Below are 14,311 nucleotides of genomic sequence, written 5' to 3'. Positions count from 1 at the left end.
ACAATGGGATCAAGTAGCATCATCTATCCTAGTGTACCAGCAGTCAGAAGAAAAGGCTTCCTAGATAAGTGACGTTTTAGCTAGGATGAGAGGCATTAGTAGGGCTGAACCAGTAAAGAATGTTCTTGGCAAATGGTCCTAGGTGAGAAATGCTGGTTATCTGAGTGGAGAATGTGCATTATCACTAAGTGGAAGAATCAAAGACTGAGGAAATAGTTTGGGGAAAGTTTAATAAAGGTGGTTGTAAGCCTTGTTAAGAAGTTTGAATTTGATGCCAAAACAAAGGAAACCACTATAGGATTTTAACAGTAAGAATTTTGGTTAGAAAAAACTTCATCTGATAACATTACAGAATTAGTGAAAAAATGTTATAAAGCTTGAGATAGGCTGACTGGGGGGCTGTTGCCCTTACTCCAAGCCAGAAGTGACAAGTTTTTAGATCAGGTTGTGGCACTGGTGCTGGAGAAAAGTGGAATCTATTAGACCAATATTTAGAGGCATAATCAACAAGATTTGAGAACTCACTAAATGTAAGGTAAATGAGACAGAGAAGCTGATGATTTAGCATCCGGTAGTATTTTCCTTTGGGAAAAGGGAGGATTACCAGTAGCAAGATGATTTCGGTTTGGGGTAAGAATGTCAAAGGACAACCAAGTGTGTGGTGTCAGATAAACCAAAGGAGGATGCTTTAGGGAGCCAGTGATCTACAAGTCAACTGTTGCCAAGGGTTAAGATAAAGAAGAAAAGCAAGTTGCACACATCCATTATACAATAACTAAAACTTCTGTAAGAAGAATCAGATCCATGGTAAGTTCCCTGTACTCATGTGTTTTGTAAGCTCTGAAGTGAGAATTAGAGCCCAAGTTTGGTGACTCTACAGATCATGCTTTTCTCACTTACTTTTTAAAAACTAAACTAGACTTTTTGTTGTTATTGTTAAGCCATTTTAGGTTTACAGAGAAAATAGAACAAAAAATATAGAGAATGTCCATATCTCACCCCCTACACTCCTCTCCCCCTACACCCCATTTTCCCATTTTTATCTTCCAGTATTGTGGCACATTCATTGAAACTAATGAACCAATATTGATAAATTATTTAACTAAAAACCATAATTTACATTAGGGTTCACTCTTTGTATTGTATATTCTGTGGATTTTGAGAAATGTAATATGACATGCATTCACCATTATAATATCACAAGGAATATTTTTAGGGTCTTAGAACTATTCTCTGCTTTACCTATGCATCCTTCTGTCCTTTCTTTTTCCCAACCTGGCAACCACTGACCTCTGTACTATCTCCATAATTTTGCATTACTACAATGACATATAGTTGAAATCATGCATTATGCAGCCTTTTCAGATTGCCTTTTTTCACTTAGCAATATGCATTTGAGATTTTGCATGTCTTTTCTTGGCTTGATAGTGTATTTCTTTGCATTGCCGAATATTCCATTGTATGGATGTAGCACGGTTTATCCATTCATTTATTGAAGTTCATCTTGGTTACATCCAAGTGTTTATAATTATAAATTAAGTTGTTTTAAGCATGTACATGCAGGTTTTTGTAGAGACCTACATTTTCTATTCACTTAGGTAAATACTAAGTATCCCAGTTGCTGGATTATTTGGTTAGGGTACATTTACTTTTGTAAGAAATTGTCCAACTGTATTCCAAAATTGATGTATCATTTTGCATTCCTTCCCAGCAATGAAGGCAACTTCCTGTTGATCTATGTCCTCTCTAGTATTTGGTGTTTTCAGCATTTTAGATTTTAGCTATTATGAAAAGTGTTTAGTGATATCTTACTGTTTTAATTTGCAACTTTCTAATGACATGTGTTGAATGTCTTTTCATTCTTCTAATCTGTGTATGTTCTTGGGTCAGATGTCTGTTCAGATCTCTTGCCCATTTTAAATTCAGTTGTTTGTTTTCTTGCTATCTACATCTTTGTGTTTCAACATGTTTAGTCCATTAGCATTTGATATCATTATTAATATGGTTAGTTATAGCTCTATCTAAATTGTTTTCTGTTTGTTTCCTCTGATTTTGGTTCCTTTGTTTTTCCTTTCCCACATTTTTTATTATTTGGTTTTGTGAAGCATTGAATGTAGTATACCTATTGACTTTTTAGATATGCCTTTTGAATTTTTTTTTTTCGTGAGTGCTCTAGGGATTACAATACACATTCTTACTGCTTCATATCAGATTTATGTCATTTTTATACCATTTGTTAAAATTATAAACTTGCATTTATTTGTTGTTTTCTACTGTCCTATGTTATTGGGTTTTTTTTTTTTTTTTTTTTTTTGACGGAGTCTCGCTCTGTTGCCGGAGCTGGAGTACAGTGGCCGGATCTCAGCTCACTGCAAGCTCCGCCTCCCGGGTTTATGCCATTCTCCTGCCTCAGCCTCCCGAGTAGCTGGGACTACAGGCGTCCGCCACCTCGCCCGGCTGGATTTTTGTATTTTTTAGTAGAGATGGGGTTTCACCGTGTTAGCCAGGATGGTCTCGATCTCCTGACCTCGTGATCTGCCCGTCTCAGCCTCCCAAAGTGCTGGGATTACAGGCTTGAGCCACCATGCCCAGCAATCCCATGTTATTGTTGTTAGATGTAATAATTTATCCATAGATTAGAAACTACACTAAACAATATTATAAATTTTGCTTTATTCAGATTATATATTTTATAAAAATTAAGAGGAAATGTTTTTTATAGTCACTACAACATTAAGCATTTGTTACTCTTGTTTTATTTCTGAAGGTCTTCTCCCTGCTATCATTTTTCTCGAGCTTATATAGTTTTCTTAAACTTTTCTTGTAGTATGATTCCAATGGCAGTACCTATCTTAGATTTCTTTATTTTAAAAAGTCCTTTATTTCACCTTCCTGTTTGAAGGAGTTTTTGCTAGATACAAAGTTCTGGTTTCATAGCTTTTTTTCCTTCATTCTAAACTTAAGAATTTTTTCCAGGGTGGTTTGGCTTTCACAATTTTTGATGAGAGTCCTTGGCCATATGACTCTTTCTTTGGGTGCTATCAAGATTTTGTCTTCATTTTTGTGTTTTAAAAGTTTTAATACAATGTGGCTAGGCATGGTTATCTTTTTGTTTATATAGTTTAGATTTTGCTAATTTTCTTGAACTTATAAGTGTCTGTCTTCTACAAAATTAAAAAGTTTCTAGTCATTATTTCTTCAAATCATTTTCTGCTATTTTTTCTCTTTTGTTTTCTTTTTGTGAATTCAATTATATTATGTAAGATCTTTTTACTGTGTTACACAAGTTCCTGAACTCTGTTCCCTTTTCCTTACCTCTTCTCTTTGTTTTTCAAATTGGGTAAATTCTATTGATCTATGTTCAAGTTCACTGACTCCTTTCTTCTGTCATTCCCAATCTATTTCAAAGCCCATATAGTGAATACGTTTTTTCATAAACTTCGGCTTTTTAATCTAAAAATGCTTTCTATTACTCTGCTGAAATTTTCTTTTTTAATTACAAGCATGTTTTTCAGTACATTACTGATCATAGTTCTAGTAGAAGCTTTAATTCCTTCTCTGCTCATTCTAACATTTCAGACTGTCTAGTAGCTATTGGTTATCATTTTGTTTGTTTCCCATGCAAATAGGTCACATTTTTCTGGAAATTAATGAATTAAATAATATTGCATTTTATTTTGTATATTGTGTTATGTTGCGGAGCCTTGGATTCTACTGTATTCTTCCAAAGAATGTTAGTGCTCTCAATTTAGCACAGGCTAAGTTGCTTAAACTCAAAATAAAGAAAACTCCATCACCATTGGGGTTGGGAGTGCTTCACAAATGTCAGCTCGGATTGTTTTTATGCTTCTCCGTGCATTCATGGTTCAAAGGTCAGCCAAAGTTGTTTACACTCATTCACAGAATTTGTGGTTTCTCTTTGTACCTCTCCCTTTTCCTGTCTCTGGTGGATCTGGTTGCTCCAGGCTCCATTCCCTTGTTGTTCTGGCGGGTTTTCTCTGGAGTTTTAGCCAACTTGTGCTGTTGTGGTAAGCACAGCTGCCCTCAGGTCACAGCAGCAAAAACATGGAAATTATGACATGCAAGATACTTCCTCCAAGTTTTAATTTTCCTCTAAATTCTGCCTACTTTAGTTGATTTACTAGGGCCTTTATATGCTTGTTCTACAGATTTTTTAATAGTTGTCATATGCAAGGACAATTTTTTAGGAGTTTATTCTTTCATATTGATAAACCTCCTGACCTCCTCTATTTCTTCTTTTATTATTAATGTTACATTTTTTGCTTGTGTCAGCAGATAAGTCTCACTTTAAATTTTTCCTAAGAAATTCATTTTTCTTCTTTACCTTTTATCCTTCATTATATTACTTCTGCTACTACTAAGATGATACACATAATAAGAAAAACAACTTATGTTTTTTCAATAAATGACTGCCAACCTCTAATAAAAGGTGTATGTGTGTTGTCTATTTCACCATAGAAATCCTGTAAGATACAGAATATCTACAGTTTGCTAATGAAGAACTTTAACTTGTCCAAGTCTAATTAGATATTGAAGGATAAAGTAGGGTTAAAAACCCAAGAATAACCCATTATCTTCAAAACAACACTAAACATAATGAAATAAAATAAGATAAAAATCATAACTTGGCATCCGCTTATATAGTGGTTGATTTTCTATTTTTTTCCTTCTCCTTTAAAATTGTGTACTTCTAGTGAAAGAGAAATAACAGTAATCCTCCATTAAATTATCTATAACCCTCAAACCTCAGATTTAAAAGCATGTAAAATGGATTAACAATTATTCACTTGATGAATCTTAGTAGAATTATTAGGCTCATTCTGATATTTGGATATTTGCCTGTAAGGTGCATATGGTCCATGTAAACCATGCTGGACGACTACCATTCATCAACTTTCATGTAACTTAAAGTTACTATCGTATTTTGGGTTGCTATAACAAAATAGCATATACTGGGTGGATTATAGACAACAGAAATGTATTGCTCACAATTCTGGGGGCTGGAAAGTCGAAGATCAAGGAGCCAGCAGACCTAATGTCTGATAAAGACTGGCTTCCTGGTTCCTAGATAGTTGTCTTCTTGCAACATCCTTATTTGGCTGAAGAAGTGAGGGAGCTCTCTCTTGGGTGTCTTTTATATGGGCATTAATCCCATTCATGATGACTGCCTGCATGATGAGGCCTACCAGAGGCCTCATCTCCTAGTGCCTTCACAATGTGGGGTAGGCTTTCAATATGTAACTCTGGGGAAGAAATGATCATTCTGTCTATAGCAGTTTCCAACCATAAATAACAGCTTCTTCTATCTGCATTTGGATAAACAGTCCCTTGCGCCTATCTGTATTTTGGATCTTCCTTTCCTTCCACTAATAGTACTGTCAGATAGAACTTTCTGTGATGGTGAAAAATTTATATACCTCTGGTTTCTAACATGGCAGCCACTAGCCATGTGCAGCTTTGAGTATTTGAAATGTGGCTAGTGTGATTGAGTAATTAAATTCTTAACTTTAAGTTTAGATACTTCAAATTTAAATAGCCTTATGTGCCTGGTGGCTGTTATATGGACAGTACTATCCTAGAGCATTTCTGTGCTTCCTTTTCAAAAATGTATTAGCTAACTGTGTGGCATATTTCTCTAATAATCTTCCTTGATTTTTTTCAATTCATTGAATTTATGGGGTGACTACTCTGTAAAGGAGTTCGTGTTAAGCATGATTTTGATTCCCTTCCTTAGTCTAAATGTCTTTTTAAAAACTTTTTTGATACATTTTGTTATATCTTAGAGTTTTTTATGTCTTCAAACATACCACACAGGTACACACACACACACACACACACACACATACGCACACAAGTCAAAATTCTTTTACCTTTACTATTATATTTAAAAAAGTAATTTTCTAAGCATGTTATTATTATACATACATTTTTTATTTCTCCTTGGAAATTCCTATTACAAGTTATTACTTTTGCTACATGTCTGAAACCTTCTGACTGCCAGAATTTTCTAGGAAAATTGTTTTTAAGTCTGTCTAGCTATTTTTTCTCTTAATCTTTTCTGATATTCTAAGTGCTAGCAATTAGTTATGATTAAATTAGCTATTACTACTTTCTTCCATGGTAATAATAGGTATCCTTAACAAGTCCTCACAGTACATTTTATGTTTAAGTTTTAACTATGAATGTGACAAAGCAAACTGATCACTTACTTTTACTTGATATATTATAAAAATTGTAACTTATGATATTTTTATTTTGATCACTTCAGGATCACCAAACAATTTTGAGAGCATGGGCTGTGAAAGATTTTGCTCCAAATTGTCCTTTGTATGTCCAGATATTAAAGCCTGAAAATAAATTTCACATCAAATTTGCTGGTAAGTTTTTATCTTGCATGAGATCCATTGAATTTCCTGAAACTCCTATAGTGGTTTAAGAGTTAAGTCTCTGAACTAAGTGGCAACTTAAAATATTCAAGATTCTAAAGAACTGAAAATGATTATCAAATGCCAACTGCTTATTAAAAAGACCTTTGTAACTAGGCTATCTTATTTTTACTTACTATTATTTAAGAAAAGAAATGTTTTTGAAAATTTTTAAATATACATGGTGATGACTTGCTATGAAAAAATTTTTGAATGGCAGTAATGACATTAGCACTAAGTAAAATCTTAAAATGATGACTTTAAATTTGAGTGCCACCACTTAAGACAGGTAGATTAATATTTTGAACCTTATTTCCTGTCTATTAAAAGGCCACACGGATTGTCTCTGTTTTATTGGGGTTAATAGTAAGGATTTAATAAATAATATCTGAAACATATTAAGTATTCTATTGTATGGATATTGTATCAGGACCTTAAAACAATATGTATTTTCGAAAAATAATTTGTGATTTTGAGTGTATTTTAACAAAAATTCAGAGCAGACTTCAGTTCTTTCTCCCTTCTTTAGCACGCCGTTGGTATGTTTCCACAGAGAGATCAACTTTGCTGAAAAAGTTTACTGCTAAAATAAAAACAAAAAACTATTTGCATTAATCTATTTTCTAATTCTCATTTTGTCATTATTTTAATAATAAAGTAATAATAATTACTTAAATCATATTTACTATTATTATATATTACATATTAATAATACCATCAAAATGAATGAATTATTTACAAATTCTATCCCAACCATTTGTCTCAATATTTCTCACTGTGACACCTGATGAAATTCTTTTTATTAGTGCCTACATTCTTTTATGACTGAGATTACAGCATTTCAGAGGATCTCTTTTTATATCGTGTAAAGATGAAGGCATCCTAGTTTCATTAAAATACCACAAAAAGAATTTGGAGTGATGTATGAAGTTCTCAAAACAAAATCATATATTTTATATCTCAGCATGATATCAAAAATTATGGACTTTTCCTTTCAAAAGGCAGTGTATCAAGCTGTCACTTAGTTTGTGTAAGAGATTGTTTAAATAATAGCCCTCAAGAAACCATGCTGTATGTGTCTGTGCCCTGTTGCCATGTGATTTTGCAGCTTTTTACCATGAAGAGGTGAAATCTATTTCCCCATCTTTGTATATAGGGTTTGCTTTGTGATTTACTTTGACCAATATAATGTAACAAAACTTACACTGTGGAACAACAGAAGCTAAGACTTAAAAGGCCATACTGATTCTGCTTTTGCTGTTTTGGGAACATTGCTCAGAGACCACATATAAAGAAACTCAGTTTAGCCTCTCTAAGAATGAAAAATCACTTGGAAAGTGAGGCTCATCCATACCAGCACCTCACCTGTCCAGCTCCCAGCTTACTTACCAGCCAACCCAAGGAATCATGCTGACCCACAGAATTTTGAGAAATAAAATGGCGGTTAAGTCACAGAATTTTGAGAAATAAAATGGCGGTTAAGTCACTGAAGTTTGGAGGTTACTAGTCATGTGGCAGTAGATAACTAATACTGTTGGTGATAAAATAATAATTACTTTAATTTTAAAACATATTTACTTGACAATATTTATTATATTCCTGTCCTTGTACTCTCATATGTATGAAGTAAACAGATTCCAATATTCACAAGATATGAAATGAGACCTTTGCATTTCCATTTATTTAAATAGCTCCTTTGGTTTACCCTAAATTGTGGAAATATAATCATGACTATAATTTCTGTTTAAAAAGTAAGCAAAGTTTACTTTCAGCAAATTGTCCTTTTTATAATAAATTTGTCAAAATAACATGATTGAAACTGCAAATTCAGGATTGAGACATTTCATGGTCCTGTGTACTGACTGCATGACCTCAAGCTTCTTCAAGTCTTTAAGCTCGAGTTTTTCAAGTTGTAAAATGGGGATGATATGAGAAGCAACCCCTTCTTGTCATTATAATACTAAAAAGGATACTTGGAAGTATTTAATTTTTAAGCCACCAGTAAGTGATGCCTATTTAAGCAATTGGGATAATTTATATCCTGAGTGCTTATTTGTAATCTTCATGGCAAATTTATATTATACTTGTTTAGAGGAAGTCTAGCTGGGCTTTCCCATAATGTATTACAAACAGTTTATAAGAGATATTTCAAAAGCATATAATTCTGAGCTTACACACATTTTCTCAGAGAATAGAAAATATAAGATATCTTCTCAACTCATTTAATGGGAATAACGTAGCCTTGATACAAAACTCAGTAAGGATAGTTTTGGAAATGACATTTAGAGTCTAACTTAATTGGTTAACAGAGTTGAAAAATCATATAAAATATTTTAGCAAAACAAACCGAGTAATATATTTATAAAAGAATATATAATCACCAAGTTGAAATTATTCCAGAAATAGATCATTATGTCAAAAGAGAATAACCATATCACAATTTTAATGAGTGTAGTAAAGTATTTGAGACAGATGTCAACATTCATTCACAATTAAAACTTAAAAAAAAAAAAAAGGTATTGGAAAGCTAGGGCCAAAAACTTCTTAACCTAAGACAAGTTATCTTCAAAATAACAAAGAAAAAATTATATTTAGTAATAACATATTGAAAAGCTGTCATTTAGGTACAAACATAGGTGTCTACTAAAACAACTTTTATTCAGTATTTTTCTGGAAATCATAAAAATGGCAGTGAAGCTGGAAAAAGGTAAAAGATATAAGCATTGGAACACAAGAAATAAAATTGTCATTGTTCACGTATCATCAAATTCTCTACAAGGAAAATGAAAAAGAATTTATTTCTTTCTATTCACCTTTTCCTTAGAGCAACTCATCTATTTATATAATTTGCAAAGTTAAAACTCTTCTTCAGTATCCACTGTGAGCTTCAGTTTTGAATCTTGAACTGCATGGTCAATATCTCTTATTAGATTTCTAACAGCCCTCTTAAAATTAAAATGTTGAAAAATAGTTATTGATTTTTCTCTGACCTAAAACCTGTTTCTCACCCATTATTCTCAGCACCATCTGTTTAGAACTCAATCAAAAACCTGTGAGTCATGTTTTCCTTCTCTGCATCCAATCGCACATCTTGTCCTATGGGTTATATTACCTAATCCACAGTGGCATCACAACCCTACCCATTATCTCTCACTTAGGCTATTTCAAAAGAGTCCCTTTTCATCTCTTTCCGGGTATTCACAAGTTGTATCTGTAAGCTTACTGCTGCACTTCATGTCCCCCAAAACATTTGCAACAGTGATTGCTGTTTGTGTATCACAGCAGGCAGCTCCATCTTTATACCTCCATTGTAAACCTAAACTCGTTTTCTTTTACCAGGACACAATGCCAATACCCTTTCACAATATCATTATTTTTTAAAGATTGTTTCTTGTGAATAAATTGTGTCACCTTTTATGGTTCAAAAGTCAGATGGTAGTATAGCTTTGGTTATGTCAAATCATTTTTTTTTCCAGTGAGAAACTTTTTTTTACCAATATAATATTTTTGTTAGAAGTGGCAATTGGTACTGAAACATATGACAGAGGCAATGGCAGTGTGCCATAGACATGACTAATACAAAAATGTGTTTTTGTAACATCTTGTATTCTCTGTCAAACTCTTGTGGGTGCAGCAATTCTAGTAAAGCTTCTCTAGGGTCAAATATCCGATCTATAATCACCTGGGGAAACCTTATGCCTCCATGTTATGGAGCCCTTCATAAATTCCCCTCCTCAGTTGCAAAACCAAGATTAAAGGGCACAATATTATGGGGAAGTTTAGTTATCAAGTACGTTTCTGTAGCTCAACATTTAGTCAGACTGAAATCAACTTCATATTTTCTTCTCTACTGTGCATTTCCCAATCATTTAATGCACGCACACACACACACACACATGCACACACCCCAAACCATAAAAGAAAAAATATGTACTTTACTAGGAAGATAACTTCTTCATTGAAAAACCTTGAATGAACTTTAAAAATAAACTGTGCTCTCCAGTTAATCAATTTCAGCTAAATGAAGTTTGCTGTTTGTCTCCTAGTCCGATGAAGTTACTCAGAAAATCAGTGGGAGGTGAATTAATGTTTTAAGAGTGAATTAATAGCTAAATTTAGATAAACACAGTATCTCTATCTTCCTAATAAAGTGTTATGTTGTCTGTGAATATTCAGTTCTCTTAGGTTCCTCATCCAACTTTGTTTCAACTGTTCAGTCCTACGAAAATCTCCCACTTCATTTGAACAGATATGAGAAGAAATAAAAATTAAATTGGCAAATTTTTACCCACAAGTAGGAGTAAAGAATATAAAAACAAAGGAGTGAATGAAAGTGTGAATTATCTATTTTCCATGCTTCTTTTTTAGTCCAAAGTCTACCCTTGAGATATTTTCCATGCTTTGGTTATGGTATTTCATGTATAACAGAATTTGATTGCAATTTGTTCATGAAAAATAGAACCATATCTCAACAGTAAAGAGTTGACTGAATGAAATACTTTGTACTTCACAGTTCAAACCTGCCTAGAAGAATGCATAATTATACTAGAATAGTAGGAGTTAGTTCTTCTAACAATTAAAAAAACATTTTTAATTTCAATAAGAAGTTAAAAGTCCAGGCAGAAGTAAATGTGTTTTAGCAATGTCATAGACAATATTGTTTAAACATGTGTCTTTCATAGAACGTGATTCCCATTATAAAAATAATAATATTTAAAGTGCACACACATATATGCACATATCTTGGAGAAATGATTCGACTACAAAATGAAGGTTTTCCTCAGCTTAGCCATCATCTATTTTGTACTAAATCACTAGATATTCCAATGCATCACTTTTTCCTACCCAAGAAAGAGAGTGGGAAAATATTTCCAAGCAATATAAATATTGGAAATCATCTTAGCTGTTTCTAAATAACATATGGATGTTCAGGCTTGACTTTCACCAAATGGTAAAGTGTGAGATTTTCATGCTGAATGATTTCTTCATTTCCCATATAACACCCACATAGACATCATTTTAAACTTCATTTTTACAACCTACTTAAGAACATAATGCTTAGAGTTGTTATATTTTCAAAATATAAAACATTAAACCTTTGAAAATTCTCAATTTTTTGGATGGAAACCTTTTCTCTTTGACTTTTTTTATTATTGTGGAGATCATCAGAAACCACTTAACATAAGACCATGTTCAAACCCAGCACTGTCTGGAGAATCTTTAATTTTTTATGCCATTCCTCACTATTTTTTACTTTCAAAAAATCAAACTTACACTGTTTAAAACAGTTATACAATTAAAAAAAGTATTCTCTCCATCTACATTCAAAAACTGTGAACATTTTGCCACTTTTGACTAGTCTTCTCTTTGTACGCATACACAAATACACACATATTTTTATTTCAGCAGAGCTTTCTTAAGAATAAGGAAATTCTGCTACATAACAATGCTAAAATTTTTACCCCTAAAATGGTCAATAGTAATTTTATGAATCCAGTTTATATGCAAATGTTATCAATTGTCCCTCAGATGTTCCTTAAATCTGTATTTTAAAATTCAGTATTAAATCAAAATTTTATTTTTACTAATTTTTTTATTTCTTTTTAAACATTTTTATGAAATAGTTTTAGATTTATGGAAAAGCAGTATAGATAATACAAAGAGTTCTATATGCCCTCTACATCCCACAGCTTCTCCTAATGTTAATGTGGTATATATAACCATTGTCCATTTAATAAAAACAAGAAATTAACAATGGTATTGATTATTTTTAAGTGAAAATTTTAAAATTTAAATATTGCAAAAGATGTCCAAGCCATCTTTCCTGCTTATTTTCCTTGACATCTGATTAAATTGACACTGGACATTAGGTATTTCAAGCCATTTTCTTGTGGGCCACTTATGACTTTAATTAACTAAAATAATCGTTTTGTTTCTCTCTATTAATGTTTTTTATAGTTGTATATTTTCAATAACCCAATTTCTTGGTTCTAAGTACCAGAGTAAAATAACGCTTATTTTTTTAGAAAGTGCCAGACATACTCTATCATATCCTAGGCCTATGATATTTAGTCTGCCAAGTGGTTCCTTGATACAAATGTCTTATGAAAAAGACCAGGTATGCTCTCTATCACTCTTGAATACTTCTTCAGAGCATTTTCTAGAGTTGTACTATGATCAATGTGCTGTTCTAGGCACTAGTGACATAATGATGAACTAGATGTAATAAGTGTTAATTCCAGTGGCAGCTTTTCTCATTGCCTTTACCTGTCACCCTTTAAAAAAGTCAATGCACTTTTATATACTTCCCAAGAATACCACTCCAATGAGCTTATCTTTACTACACAGAGCTTTATTTGAAGCCTTACAACCCCCCTTTCCTGCCCTTCACAATCTCCATGTATATCAAACCAGTGATTCCAGTTATGCTCTAGTCTCACTGTATATTGCTTGATGAATTTAGTCAATCTCATACACCTACAATAGACAGTTAAGGCTTTCATGATTTAGTTTCCCCATCCCAGAAGTAATTGGTTTTGCTTTGAAAAGAGTCTCTTAACATGTTTTTTTTTTTCTTTTTTAAATAAAAGAATGAATGAGATCTTAACAGTAGGATGGTCAGCAAGTGGAGATGACAGTTCTTATAATGGGATGTTAAAACTGTCATTGCCTCAAATCACCTTGCCTTGGAACTTCATATTGTGCATATACACACACACAACTGCGTATGCATCCGTGTGTGTACATGTGATTGTGAATTAAATTTTACTAAGATTTTGTTGGAGAAGTAGTGTGAGAATAATACAAATATTAGGTAAAGACATAACATTTTAACTAGATAAAAAAATAACTCTAGGGGAAATGTTGAGTGCAGTGAGGAGGACAAAAAGAACCTCATAGGAGTGATTATTTAGGAAGCTGTTGTAGTTGTCCAGGTGAGAGATACAGAGAGAGCTATCATAATGGAAATGGGGAATGAGAACATATTCATAAAACATTTCATATATTTTCTGTAGACTTAAAAATCGGCTGACTGCAGCAACTAAGGGAGATTAAGAATATCATTTTATCTTTGCTACTCTCACCTTTTCATATATGTTCACATTTAATATGAATTCTGTTATAGTACTGAACTAATTGATTTATAGTCATTTCAATGTCTATTTAGCACCAGAATATGAGTTTAAGTGCCTTATATGTTCAGTGATTGCACAGTGCTTGACACATAACATCTAATTACTGTACTATAGAGAATATATGATTTAAAAGATCCACTTAAAAGAGTGATGATATAATCTAGTAAAATAAAAAGTATGCCAAAATAAATGAAATAGTTTGCAAGCACACAAGTAATGTTCCATCATGTTATGGAAAAAAAAAAAAAAATTCTAGAGTAGAGAGTGACACAGAAAAAGAGCACCAGAAATCTAAAAACAGCTCCTTGTAGTTTTTTTCTGAGTATTAGGTCACACATGTACAAAATGAAACTCTAAAAGCCAGTCTAAAAACAACCAAAGAATCGTAAGTGGAACAATTCCCAGTGCTAAAATAGGGTAGGGAGATATTCACACTCTGAGCAGACATAGTTGAATGACCTTGGTGATCAGCACAGCATTTGAAGTCTTATGAGATACGTGGTTTGCTAGTAAGGTTGACTTAGCCCCAGAGTAAAGTGAACTCTAAATAGAACAGTATTAGTTTTCAGTAATAAAAGCTTACCACTAACTTTTCAGTTTACAATGACGCAAACCTATTATCTGTGTTTCTGTGGGTCAGGATTCCTGGGATGGGTTGTGTAGCTCCCCTGGTCGAGGTCTCACCAGTCTGCAATGAAAATATCCACTTCATCTATAATCTCATTTGAG

The 14,311-nt window shown here is 32.9% G+C and overlaps 1 protein-coding gene across 3 annotated transcripts in view; it reads left to right on the top strand.

The window, feature by feature from the left end:
• Positions 1 to 14,311, top strand: part of KCNT2 (potassium channel, sodium activated subfamily T, member 2) — a 406,969-nt gene that overhangs the window by 214,970 nt on the left and 177,688 nt on the right. For all 3 annotated transcript variants that reach the window (XM_011951598.1, XM_011951597.1, XM_011951596.1), the window contains exon 13: positions 6,290 to 6,398. In XM_011951598.1, the coding sequence (XP_011806988.1) occupies positions 6,290 to 6,398 (109 nt within the window). The remainder of the gene's footprint in view (positions 1 to 6,289; positions 6,399 to 14,311) is intronic.

The sequence above is a fragment of the Colobus angolensis genome, unplaced genomic scaffold (assembly GCF_000951035.1).
Source record: "Colobus angolensis palliatus isolate OR3802 unplaced genomic scaffold, Cang.pa_1.0 Scaffold320, whole genome shotgun sequence".
NCBI classification, from domain to species: Eukaryota; Metazoa; Chordata; class Mammalia; order Primates; family Cercopithecidae; genus Colobus; species Colobus angolensis.
This window is presented reverse-complemented; position numbering and strand designations above follow the sequence as displayed.